Genomic DNA, 12,688 nt, shown 5'->3' with positions numbered 1-12,688 from the left:
ATCCACAGAAAGGACGAATAGCTCTATTACATGACAAAGGGAATCGGTAACACAATCCATCTTGGAAGACGATATCGAATTGTTATGGAGAATACTTTTACTAGACGATGACAATCTCTGTCACCAATTATATGATAAATAAGATCTTTCGAAGCCATTAAAGATATAAAAGAAAGAATGCAGACTGATCTGCATAAATGGGAGTAGGAAAACATGTTTGAAGAATCTCACAATCGCTCAAACATCAGATTATGGGAGTAAGAAAAGATCCTGTCGGACACATTCTGTCGAGATTCCAATGGAAAACCCAAATGTATCTACTGCTCATCTCAATCACTCAACATTCGTTGCCAGGATTGCTAAAAAGCACAGGCTAGATTTCCGGCCAAACACAACCAAAAGACTATCTAAAGCTCCCTACAGTACAGAAATCAATTTACAACCAGCAAGGTAATATGCCCGACCCTCTTCAACTCTATACAAATCCATGAGACCATTAAGCATTGGAACTGTCGTTTTCTTCTGCAATAGAGCGAGAAAAGGAGGTTTCATATGATTAGCCAACAACAGAATTTAAAAAAAAAAATCATCGGGGTAAATTATTAATCCCACCCATTAATGGTTTTGGATAAATTATCAATCCCTGCAAATTAGACTTTTGATAAGACTTCTAGAAAAGCAGAGAATATTATTATAATTTTTTGACATTCTCGCTATACTTAAAGATAATTTAACAGGAGAATTGTATTTAAATATGAAAATTCTAGAGCATGTAAAAGAGAAGGCAGTTAGTGGAAACTTACGCTCGTCATCTTGGGACTTCTGGTTGTGGCCAAGTGCCTGAAGAATGTACTTGAAGGTCTCAATCTCGCAGGGGATGGTGAGGGCGCCATTGGGATCGAATCCAAACTCCTCCTCAGCCTTCTCCAGCAATGCCTTGAAAACTGGGAGGCTCAGGTAGGTGGTGGGAATGATAAATCTCCGTAGCTCGGGTCCTACATAAACCGCAAGATACCCCTTTGGGATGTCTGGCAGGTCCTCCGGGCTCTGGCCACAATTTTCTTCGTCAGACTCACCGATGACGCAGGAGTCTCTGAGGCGTTTATTCATGGATGGAGAGATACCCAAGAACTTTCTGCATTTCTCGCCTTTGGGTCTTCTAAGAGAAATGGAGTGCCATTTGTGAAGAAGTTCCCTAAATCGAACTATCTGCCGGATTCCGGTCACCTTGGGGCCTCCACCGTCGTTGACCATGGCGAAGAAGCCAGGATGAAGTTAAGGGATGATGGGGACGTCAAGTTTCCGAGAACCTTGCAGCATCAGATAGAGCGGCACCTATTGGTACGCTTTTTTTTTAAAAGAAGTGTCCACGTGCATGCATGCATGCAAAAAAAAAGACAAACTAATATTGCAAAAAAATTAAAATTAATCAATAAAAAAATTATTATATTTTTGGGATTTTTTGAGTCAGGGGATCCAGTTCCACGAGACCTTGCGGGCATAACGCATATGAATGGACGCAAGGCATTTTTCCCTCAAAAACGGCGGCAATGCCTTAGACATGGCATGATGTCATTCAAGAATGAAGCTCGACAACGAAAGAAAGCTAAAAATGAACAGATAGTTGGAGGATCATCATCGTTTGAACGACTATTCCCCAAATTTCAGTGCAAAAATTCCAAAGCAAGAGAAATTTGTGTGAATACATCACTTGTGAATAAAAAAATGAAAGAAAGAAACTACGCTTCCTCGTTTCAGAAAATTATTCAAATTTTCGATTCTAACAGAGACAAGTTCTTTATCCGTCCTAGTTAGATCCATGGAATTGGAGAGAAGAAAAGAAACAATCAGATCAGCTTTTTTTCCATTACGAAATCAAACGTCGAGCGTGAAAACGTGAGACACCGATCGACGCCTACAGATCGCAGTGCATGTGGAGTACGACTCTTCTCCCGCACATTTCTTTCCACGAGAACAACAACATAGTTCCAAAAACCGAAAATCAAGAACTGTGAAAATATCCGGATCTAAATCAAGGCGGACATCAGAGACGAGGAAATATGAGGCTCAAAGACAATTAAAAAGAAAGGAAAGATAACGTTTCTGCCATACCTGTGTTGAAAGTAGCACAAATCCGTCATGAGAAAGAGGAATCAGAAGGGAGCTAGGGAAAGTGACGCAGAGAGAGGTCAAGAAATCGGAACAGTAAACATTTTGATCTCACTTTTTCACCTTGTCCGCCGATATCACATTTATAATCCATCCACTCTCTCTCGGACAAGCGGATACGAGAGATTTCTGTGGTGTTCGCGACCAGCTCCCGGATTAGATAGAAATATAAGACTCAGAAATAAGAAAATTATATTTAAAGCAAAATCTCAAGGCCGGCTTTTTCTCATACTAAAAACAAATCTGAAGAGATTGCGTGGCTATTTTGTGTTTTCTGCTCTCACCAAACCACCCGGTTGGTCTCTCTCCCTGAAGAGCGATGAAAGAACCCGTTGATTCCGCACTGATTAATTACGTTTCTCATGAAAAAATTCTCTCATAGGCTTATATATATTTATTTTTATATATAATTCTCTATATAAAGTCTCGTTCTCGATGGTATAAAACAACTCGAAAGTTGAAGCTCTCTATTGCTGCTCGAACCTCTCTTATAGAATGATATTTATTGGTTTAAATATCAATTTATCTTTTTAGAAAACTATGATTGCCCAAATTCGTTTTGTGTTAGAAAGTAGATTCAAATATTTTTCCATCAATATATACTTTATAATATGAAAACCTTAGTATGGAGGTACGAATGCTAAGAAACCAACAAGTATTGGGACATGGTACAGAGAAAAAAGATAGAATATGAACCTAAAGTACTTGAGATGATGGATTAGGAAAATATCACATTATTTATATAGGTTGATCGAGTCAACTCATAGAGCTTGCTCTGATACCATGTTGAATTTATGGAAAAGAGAAATATTTCACTACCTTATTGTAATTTGAGTACAACAGCCTCTATTTATAATAGAAGAAACAAGTACATTCCAATTACAATTAAATTACCCTTGTCCCAGTTACACCCAAAGTTAAAACAATAAAATACGAGTCCTAAAATAATTAAATAATTAAACATAAATAGAAGACTAACAAAACTAAAACACCTTTAACTGAGACTCTTATATGAGACCTCCTCCTGTGAGGCTCCTCTTAGACCCCCACCATATTAATTTTGACTTTGTGAGACTTTTTGCTATGAGAGTCATGTAAAACTCCTCCATAATTGCTCTTCAACACATAAATTAAATTCAGTAGCATAATGTAATTTGTAGATACATGGAGGACATTGACTCATAAGTATACTTTCTTTTAAAAGAAATGAAGGCTAGTCCACACCTACATAAAGGGAATTTGTCTTGTTTAACATCTGGTGATCTTTGTTTAATTGAAAAATCCTCCAAGTTCTCAAGAAATCTTTATATATGGCTTTGAAGGATGCCTTTGAGAGCTAGGCAATTTCATTATACCAAGTAAGGTTCCTAACTTAACTACATGATGATTATACACCTAATTTGAATAGAAATATAAAAATTAATTAGATTAATAAACTTTATATAGAACCTAATCAAACTTGAACTCTAATTTCTAAATTCTACTACTACTTTCTCTTCTTCTCCAAACACCCTAATGGGCAACTATGAACTATGAACTCTTGCACATTTATGACGACTACGAACATATATGGTCATTGTCTGAGGTAGCAGTAACTCAACCTTCCACTAATCTTCCTCTTAGCTCTACTAATTACCCTTTTTTCCCCTGCAACACATAATGAGTACCTTTTTAAACCTTCTATACTCTACCTTTAATTGCATATATGCATCATCCTATAGAGTCTAAAGTACCCTGGGATATCGAATTTTCAAAATTAGAAACATGACAAACATCCATTAGGTTTCAATATGTCCTATCATGTGTTTTTTATATGCATTGATTTGGTTCTAACTATTATCAAATTATGTGATTCCCCAGAAAAATCTTCACTACTCTCAAGAGGTTTTTATGTGGTAAACCAAACTTTATATAAATACAAGTAAAAAAAGATTGACTATTTAGAATTTGTGTGTCTCTTAGTCTACCACTACTAGAGAATGTATTGAGGATAAGACTATTGAAGGATTATCCTTTTTCTGATCATTTTCTTATTTCTTTGAGTAAAGTTTGGTTTTCCATAGAAATATATGATGCCACCTTCAACTTACCTTTAACAATTACGATGTGTGCATAATTGTCATTCACTTCCATGAACATCTTCTTCAAAAATTATCATAGAAACAACCTTAAAAGACAGTATACTCTAATAGCTGGAAATTACAAAAAAAATTCCGACACTCTTAAGCTACGTGTAATCTCAATTACATGATTTCCGATCTCCCAAGAGATTCAATACAAAGGACTAGATTCCCGCTCTAATCTAGCACTCCCCTTCTAAATTTTTGGTTTTTGAAACCAATTCCTCTAGCATTCTAGGCACTAGAGAACCTATTAAAGAATAAATAAAAAATTAAAAAGTAAAATAAAAAATTATAATTTATTTTTAATATGGGAAATTACCCTTCTCCGCATGAGAAAAAAAAATTCCAGATGTTTAAGCATGAATGATCGAAGAGAATGAGCTTGATGGAATTAATTTTTTCTAGTGGGCTCCATGTGCGCCCGCAGTTGTTCATGCAATTGACGGCAATACCCTCGTATCAAAATTCTAGTACCCGAAATGGCGCGCAAACCTTGCTCGCCACTCCCTTTGTTTAAAAACACACGACAGAGAGCATAAACCCCTCGCTGTTTCCCTTCCCAACACCTAAAACCCTCCTCCTGGGAACGTCGGATGGGTATAAGTATCGCTAGAATCCACAGACCGGATCTCCGATTGATGGCAGCAACGCAACAAGGACAGGATCGAATTCTTACGACTGGTAAGAGAAGATCCCCTTTGATTTTTCGGTCTTTCCAGTCTTTCGGTTTTAACTTTGTTTTCTTGTGTCATATTCGGTTGACCTGGTGGAGAGTCTTTTCTTTGTCAAGCGTCCGTGAATGTTTTTTCTTTGTTTTCGTGTTATGATGATGGATTATTGCGTTTTCGGCGACGGGGGAAGAGAATTATGTGTTTTCGATGGAATCTTGTGGCGCTTCTCTGGGTTGTTTTGACCAAGAGTCGGTATCTCATATGTGCAATTCGGTTAGGCTTTGCTTAAAAATTTTATTTAAATGTGAATTGGTTTGGTTCTGCAAGAAAAATCCGTTGTTCGTTTTCTAGATCAGCAGAGTATGTGAAATATCGGTATCAAGTGGCTTTTGCTTGATTTGATTTGTTGCAGTTGCGTCTCGATTAATCCAAGAATTGAGTTCTTTTCTTCCTACATGGTTGGAGTTTCTTTTCGATTTTCAATTTTCTGTGATCTTGCAGGGCCTTTATAATGGGACTCCATCTCTTGTTCTCGTCTCTGGTTATGGTTACAATCCTCAAAATGCCATATGGACCTTATTCCTCTGCCACATCCCCCATGCCTTCAGAGAGAGGAGATATTCAAATGTACTCTGGCACAGGCTGTGGATAGTAAGTACCAGTGAATGGAAATCGTTGTGGTCAAATGTACTCTGCACAACAAGCTCCATTCACTGGTCCTTACTATCAGCAGCCTGTGCCACCTAAAATGCCTTACATTAATTCACAGACTTCAGTTTCTCAGCCAGAACTTCCAATACCAGCTGGTGTTGATCCACGAGGTGCTTTTCTTACGGAATCTTCCAATGCTAATGGTATGCTGTTTGGACTAAAGAGACTGTCACCATCCATTTCTGGTTATTTTCCTGTATTATGTTTGATCATAAGCTGCTCTGACACTCTTTTTCATGACTTGAGACTAGGGTTTGATCCATTCGGATTTGGGCCTTGGACGGATTGGCCAGATGGCTACAGGTCTTTGGGTTCATTGCCACCTGCCACCTTTTCGCCTCAATCACTGACAACTACGGGTTCGTTTGCCCATAACTTCTCTCTTTTAGCGCTGGAATGGTATGGTTTGTTTCTGCAAGTCAGTTGGACTTCTAAAAATAACAAGACGAGGTTCCGAAAAACTTTGGGAGATAGGTTCGAACCATGATTAGCGTCCCCCTTCTCTGGACGATTTTGAGCTCCCGAATCCCCTTCTTTCGGAACACCGAGAGGGAGAAAGAGATTTCTCCTACTCTGATCTCCCGGAGTCGGGGTGCTCTCGCCGAATCCCCATCCTCGAAACATTGCGTGAAATCGGAGACTGCAGTCAGAGGAATCGAGATGAAAGACCTTCTTCCATTTCTGATGGTTAGGCGTATAACCTTGTCGAATCTCCCTAACTTCAGCTCCAACGAGATTTCAGAGTCTCCACAGGCCCACGATGCTTCCCCTTCTTTCCGTTTACCTTTCTTCTCCGAATTTCTTCCTTTTGTCGTACACCAACGCCCATCTTCCTCCGGTGCAGCTTGGTCGAGGTCGAGATCGAGATCGAAAAGATTGTCTTTCGATTTCTCGGTAGGGGACTCCTCAACGGCGCCAGGAGAGTTGGAGGGCCTTGTCGTCATGGTGGCTATTGCCGACAAGAGCCCTGGCTTCGCACCAGTGGGCAGCAGTAGAGGTGGTTCAGAAACTTCCTCAGGCAACGATGCTTGGGGAAGATGAGTCGTGAGGGGGAGCGTTCCTCCCGACGACGTCTCATCACACCCTCAACTTCTACAATTTGACTATTTGATTTTCATGAAACTTCCACAAGATAATTATGCACTACTATCACCAACATGGGGGCATGTATCAAGACACTGAATTTGGTGTGTCTAATTCTGGCTTGGCTATGAATGGCAGAAGCTCTCTTATAATTAATAAAAGTAGGAGAAGAGGGAGGGGCTCTACTCAGTGTGTAATTGTAATGGAATTCTTGATGTCCTGACTGAGCAAAATAGAGGTCCAAGGGCATCTAGGACAAAAGATTTCTGTCCCAGTCCTAAGTCCATCTGCAGATGTCAACAACAGTGAATCGACAGCCAATGCACTAAGCGAGTTGACCAGACTTTGCAACAGACTACAGAGATGCTAATTTTTTCATAATTAAATCATATAGTGAAGATAATGTCCACAAGAGCATCAAATATCTGTCAATGGAAACAGAAGATTTGATGCAGCTTATTGTGCGGCAAAGGGGAATGACTCCCCCTGCCCGATCTTTCTTTTCTTGTCTGTATGAACTCTCTCTTTAAATTACTAGAAGTACTTCGTATGTCACTTAAACGGTTTTAGCTAGGCAATCTTCTCCATCCAGCTGAATTGTTGATCATAAGTTGGGTTCGTCTTATCAGTCAAAATAAAAACAATGTTTTAGCCAAGTTCAAATGTACTTGCAGGTAAATGCCAGTCCACACTTTTGTGAGGTGGCTGAGATGATGGGGCCAGTTGACTTTGATAAGAGTGTGGACTACTGGCAGCAAGATAATTGGAGTGGCCAATTTCCTGTTAAATGGCATATTATAAAAGATGTTCCAAATAGTCAGTTTCAGCATATTATCCTCGAAAATAATGTTAACAAACCTGTGACCAACAGTAGAGCAGGAAGTATAGTGCTTCTTCTCCTCCATAACAAGTACACAGTGGTTGTACATTTCATTATGAGATTTTGCTGATTTCACTACTAGCATCGTTCTGTGCAATTTAGGCCAAGTTTTTTATTTGCACTTCTTTGGTAAAACATTTGTTGAACTTTCACTATTTCAACTGCGCAGGTGAAATTGGAACAGGGCCTTGAGATGCTGAAAGGACTTCGATTATTTTGAAGGTCGCCAGAAGATTATGCAGGAAAGGAAGGTCAGGCTCAAGTTTAGCAACCCTTGAATGAGTCTCTCAGTAACCATGCTCGACAGGTTGCAAGTAAGGAACAACTTCAGAAACTGCATGAATCCTGGTATAACCCCGTCGGGCTGGGGGAGGTTTTGATAGAGCCTGAAATTCTAATGAGTTTGTTACCTCAGGGTGAGTGTTCTGGTGGGTTTTCTAGATCTTTGCATGGATGCTGGAATTGAAATTTTCAGGTAACAAGTATGGTTTTGAGCTTTTGATAGAATCTGGGATCAGTACCTCAGTTGCAAAAATCTTGATATTAAAAAAAAAAAACGATATCATGATTAAAAAGATCTTTGATAAGATTGCAAGCTGGTTTTTAATTGATAAAGCAAATCAATGATACTTTTATCTGGGGTGATAAATAATCGAAAGTAGCATGTGAGGGACATTATACAAATGCTACTTGATTCGTCTTTTCACCAAAAGCTTCAGCGACAGAAACAGATCTCTCTAACGTTGCCGTTTTCATCATTCTTGGTTGTTTGCATTTCAACCTCTTTAACTTTTATGATTTTGAGAGCCGTGGGCTCCATGGACAGCTAGGGAGGAGAAGACCAGGACACAGGAGAGAGGGAGGGAGGCGCATATTAGCATCTGCTCAAGTTGTACACCCGGTACCGCCGCCTCCCAACTCCCACGGCATAATCGCAGCCTCGTCGGAACAAGGGCTCGTGAGGACGTGCCCCTTCCGTTCCACCAGAATCATGGAAGAAGGCAAGAGAGTTGGCCACATGCAGATAGATAGAGTCTACATCTCCACTTGTCATCTCAACTCTCTCTAGTGGGATTCTGCCCTTCACGTGATCCCTTATTAGTCTTTTCAAACCTCACTTGACGACCAAATGCATCGCGACCTCATCTTTCTCCGAAAATCCAGCTGCTTGTTTGCCCACCGGCGAATCAAAGACTGGAAAGGGATTTAACCGGCAGTCGAGCCCAAATGAAGAGAGACTGGAAAGGGATATTTTATCTATCTTGCAACGACGGGACGCGCAGCTACATCAAAGTTCTAATGACTTTTGAAGAATAAAGACAAGTTGCGACTGTCTTCGCGTCAGTGGGTGGTGAATACTCTGTAAAAGAAAAACCAGGCGAAAAGCTGTGGGGTCGACCATCCTTTTCTCGAAAAGACGTGTTGCAGCATGGAACCTTGGCACTCGACGACTTTCCAATTCACAGTAGAGCCAACTGCGTCCCACTCCCACTAACGACGACGATCCGAATGCCTTTTTTGTTTCAGCAAGCCATCGCCTGTCTCCGACATTATTACCCAGACAACGGGACAATGGATAAGCCTAATCTTTTAATAAGATTCTATTGGATTTATTATATATTGTATTTTTTTGTATTTTTTTTATTCTATGATATATAAATGACACCTTTAGTGTGGTTCATTTCTATATGTAACATAGGATAACTAATTTACTCTTTGCCACACCCTCTCAAGAGTAACCACCAACATGATTTGCTCTCCTATTCCATCTGCCAATCCCTACCAATGTCGCTGTTCCTAGCCGTTCCCAATTTTGTTGCTCTTCTCAACTATTACCAATATTGTTACTATGATTCTTTCTATTCGATTCTATTCGGCCTAACTCCTATTAATGTCGTTGCTCTTCTACATCTACCAATGTTGTTACTCTTCCACATTTTTTCATCAGATGATGTGATTTTGTTTGTCCAGTCGTTACCAATATCGCTAATCTTTCACATCTCTTCACCAGATAATGTATTCTCTTCAATTCCGTTCGCCCTAGCCATTACCCGTACCGTTGCTCTTCTATATATCTTCATCGAACGATGTAATTATGTCAGCCCTAATTGCAACAATTGTTGTTGCTCTTTCCCGCCAGTCCTTTTGCTTTCAAGAACCCTCAAAACAAACCAATACAAGTTCACAATTTTAGTTACTATGATACAAAATTAGCCTATTTAATATGTGACCTATCATTGGATTTATCATTTGTTATATTTATCTTATCATAACTCTGTGATTCCATTCTACATCTACCATAATCCTTTATTGTATCAATTCCGACACTTCACGTAGAGACAGGTCCGGACCAGCTCCCAAGGAATTACAAAAATCACAAAGAATTGTAAAAAAAGGTTCCTATTCAACTCATGTGGATTATCATCTAGACGGGGATTAGTGACACGAGTGGCACGTTTGCTATTTCCTGATCGAGTGTGGGTGGTGGAAGAGACAAGTTTCAGGCCGGCACCTTTCTGTTATTAACTCCCGGCGGGGTCCCACGAGCCTCGTCCAGTGCTTTTTAAAATGCGCCGTCAAACATGACCAGAGGAGGGGAGGTGGAACTTTCTGGAGACGCCAAAAAAAAAATATCTATATGCGTCGACCATCCTGTCCGTGCATTTGACACCATCCAACGGGTCGACTATATCCTGGATGCATTATATAAGTTCCTGTTTCTGGAAGATTCCGAAGCTCTTAGCCTTCTTGGGGCTTCTCAAGTCCCTTCCTCCCCTTTCTGGCACGGAAGTGCTAAAGTTTTCGTGTGCGAAATTGCTACCAAGATGTAGATTTAATGATTTCGGTGCTTCTTCCGCTGTCTTAAGGCTCTCTCCGGCAGGAAATTCGACGACATTACCGTCTTCTCCGTTTATTTACTGTTTTTTAACACCTAATGGCTGCCGGAGGGGAAGAGAAGAACGAGGTCTTTTACCAGGACTTCTACGCCGTTTTGGGGCTCAAGAAGGAGTGCTCGCCAGCGGAGCTGAGGAATGCTTATAAAAAACTGGCCATGGTTCGAATAAACACCCTTTTTTGCTTTTGATTTCTTTCTGGGCGCTCTCTCCCATGTTTGGGATCGATTGTTTCTTTTCTTCCCTTCTTGTGAGCGATCGTTGGAGTCTTTATTTTCGTTTTTTTTTCTAAAATCTTTTTTACGTAAAGAATTACAGTGCACAAAATCGACTATTCGTCCATTCAGCTTCTCATAGTTAACATCTTTGGATCGGATCTTTCCTTTCCAAGGAACAGAGGGTGGGGATCTCGTTCTTTTTGTGAATTCTTACAACTCGTCAAAGTCGACGTCGGGAATTTTCCTCGTTCATCTTGTGTCTCTGTGCGAAAGTTGGTATCTTTTTAAGACATCTCTAAGAAAGTCAATTTAAAAGCGGATCGGTTTGCTGAATATATTTCAAGTAATATGAATTGCTTTCTTAACAGAGATGGCATCCGGATCGATGCTCTGCGTCTGGAAATACGAAATTCGTCGAAGAGTCGAAGAAGAAGTTTCAGGCGATACAGGAAGCGTATTCCGGTAACCACCTGACCCCTGTCCTTTTCTCTTCCAATCCATAAGCAGAACGATGTCGATAAACATCTATGATTTTCTTTGTTTTGCAGTGCTTTCGGACGCGAATAAGAGATTCCTGTACGATGTAGGAGTCTATGAGAACGATGATGACGAAGAAGTAAGTAAGAAGTCTGCTACTCCGAACGGATTGAGTTTACTCGGTGAAATTTCTTTCTGTAATCAATCCAAACATATTCGATTGAACAGGGGATGGGCGATTTCATTGGGGAGATGGCCGCGATGATGAGCCAAACGAATGAAAATGTAAGTTCTTGTCCTCCTCCACTAACTTGCGCTCTATGCGGAGCCGTCCAACTTAGCGTTTTCTTTCCGAGTTTGGAGATTCCTAAGACAGCGCATATAAGAGATGAGGCGTGACCATTGCTGAGTCCCTAACGTGCGCAGGGTGCGCATTTTGGTAGTGAATGCTAGCGTGCGCGTCGGATTGTAACCCTTGGGCCAACTGTGGCCATAAACTTCGGAGGGAGGCTCTAGATGCAGCCTCCGGAAGCTTCTCGAGCGATTTCGAGTTCTGGGTTGCGCTGGGGGACCAGTGAATCGGAGCGTCCTCGGGCACTAGACAACAAGGAGTTTTTATTTTTTCCGGCGAAGGAAGTTACTCGTGAGTGATGTTGCATCCCGGCATCGTTTCTACTCTAGACGAGTCGAATTTTCTGAATTTTTGTACAGTGTCGTTGATTCCCTTGGGTAACTTGGAATTTGCAGGGAAGCGGTAATGGTAGCTTCGAAGAACTGCAGGAGCTATTCGAGGAAATGTTTCAACGAGGCAGTTACGGTGCTTCTGAAAGCGATAGCAGTGGTAACGGGAAGGCTTCCAGTTCGTGGACTTCGTGTTCTTACACCAGCAGTAGCAGTAACAAAAGAAATTGTCCTGACATGACTTCCGGTACAGACAAGGTCTATAGTTTTTCGGATTATTCGGCGATGGAAGCCAACCGGACTTTCTCTCTCGGGGTAAAGTTCGATTACTCCCTCACTTCTGCAGTCAAAGTTTTAAGTAACTAATGTGAATTTTGATTAAAAAGTTGTCTGTATACTTTCCGAAAAAAAAACTTTTGAATCCGGGGAGATTGATGGTGTCTGTCTGGTTCTGATATGGCAGGCGAACAGCCAAGAAGAATCGGCGGGGCGCGGCTCGGGAGGGAAACGCAGGAGCGGGAGAAAACAGAAGGTGTCGTCTGGGCAGGACGTATCCTCACGAGACGCCGGGGTCTCCGCGTGAAGTCAAGGTCGATCGTTGTGTTTTCGTTACAGGGTTGACACTGGATGAGGTGGGAGAGCGGGTTTTCTTCGCTCCGATGACAATCGCTGCTCATGGCTTCGGGTCCATGGATAGGGCGTCGATTTTGTCAGTTTATCCGATCCTTTATAGTTTATTAAATTAAACGGAAAGAGAATGAGAATAAAATTTTTTATTTAA

At 40.9% G+C, this 12,688-nt stretch overlaps 2 protein-coding genes across 2 annotated transcripts; one reads left to right on the top strand and one right to left on the bottom strand.

Annotated features, from left to right (window-relative positions):
* Positions 1-602: 602 nt before the first annotated feature.
* LOC137959317 (protein SMALL AUXIN UP-REGULATED RNA 51-like) lies at positions 603-1,254 on the bottom strand. Its single transcript, XM_068806725.1, has 2 exons — positions 804-1,254; positions 603-643 (listed from the first exon to the last, which is right to left on the bottom strand). Exons 1-2 carry the CDS (start codon positions 1,252-1,254, stop codon positions 603-605), a joined length of 492 nt encoding a protein of 163 aa, XP_068662826.1.
* Positions 1,255-10,366: 9,112 nt separating this feature from the next.
* On the top strand, positions 10,367-12,688 carry LOC137959758 (uncharacterized). Its single transcript, XM_068807103.1, has 6 exons — positions 10,367-10,692; positions 11,118-11,211; positions 11,298-11,365; positions 11,455-11,511; positions 11,974-12,222; positions 12,371-12,688. Exons 1-6 carry the CDS (start codon positions 10,573-10,575, stop codon positions 12,488-12,490), a joined length of 708 nt encoding a protein of 235 aa, XP_068663204.1. The 5' UTR covers positions 10,367-10,572; the 3' UTR covers positions 12,491-12,688.

Source organism: Aristolochia californica, unplaced genomic scaffold (assembly GCF_029961685.1).
Source record: "Aristolochia californica isolate CCGP_79_NKW_82.1479 unplaced genomic scaffold, dmAriCali1.0.hap1 SCAF_3, whole genome shotgun sequence".
Taxonomy (NCBI): Eukaryota; Viridiplantae; Streptophyta; class Magnoliopsida; order Piperales; family Aristolochiaceae; genus Aristolochia; species Aristolochia californica.
The sequence above is the reverse complement of the archived record's forward strand: the minus strand, read 5'-3'. Positions and strand labels throughout refer to the sequence as shown.

Excerpts from the sequence above, each read along its gene's own strand:
- LOC137959317 (XM_068806725.1), bottom strand. The coding sequence starts at position 1,254 with ATGGTCAACGACGGTGGAGGCCCCAAGGTGACCGGAATCCGGCAGATA. Across the intron at positions 644-803 it reads GAAGTCCCAAGATGACGAGC|GGATTGATAATTTATCCAAA; the intron begins GTAAGTTTCCAC and ends TCTAATTTGCAG.
- LOC137959758 (XM_068807103.1), top strand. The coding sequence starts at position 10,573 with ATGGCTGCCGGAGGGGAAGAGAAGAACGAGGTCTTTTACCAGGACTTC. Across the intron at positions 11,366-11,454 it reads AGAACGATGATGACGAAGAA|GGGATGGGCGATTTCATTGG; the intron begins GTAAGTAAGAAG and ends TCGATTGAACAG. Across the intron at positions 11,512-11,973 it reads TGAGCCAAACGAATGAAAAT|GGAAGCGGTAATGGTAGCTT; the intron begins GTAAGTTCTTGT and ends TGGAATTTGCAG.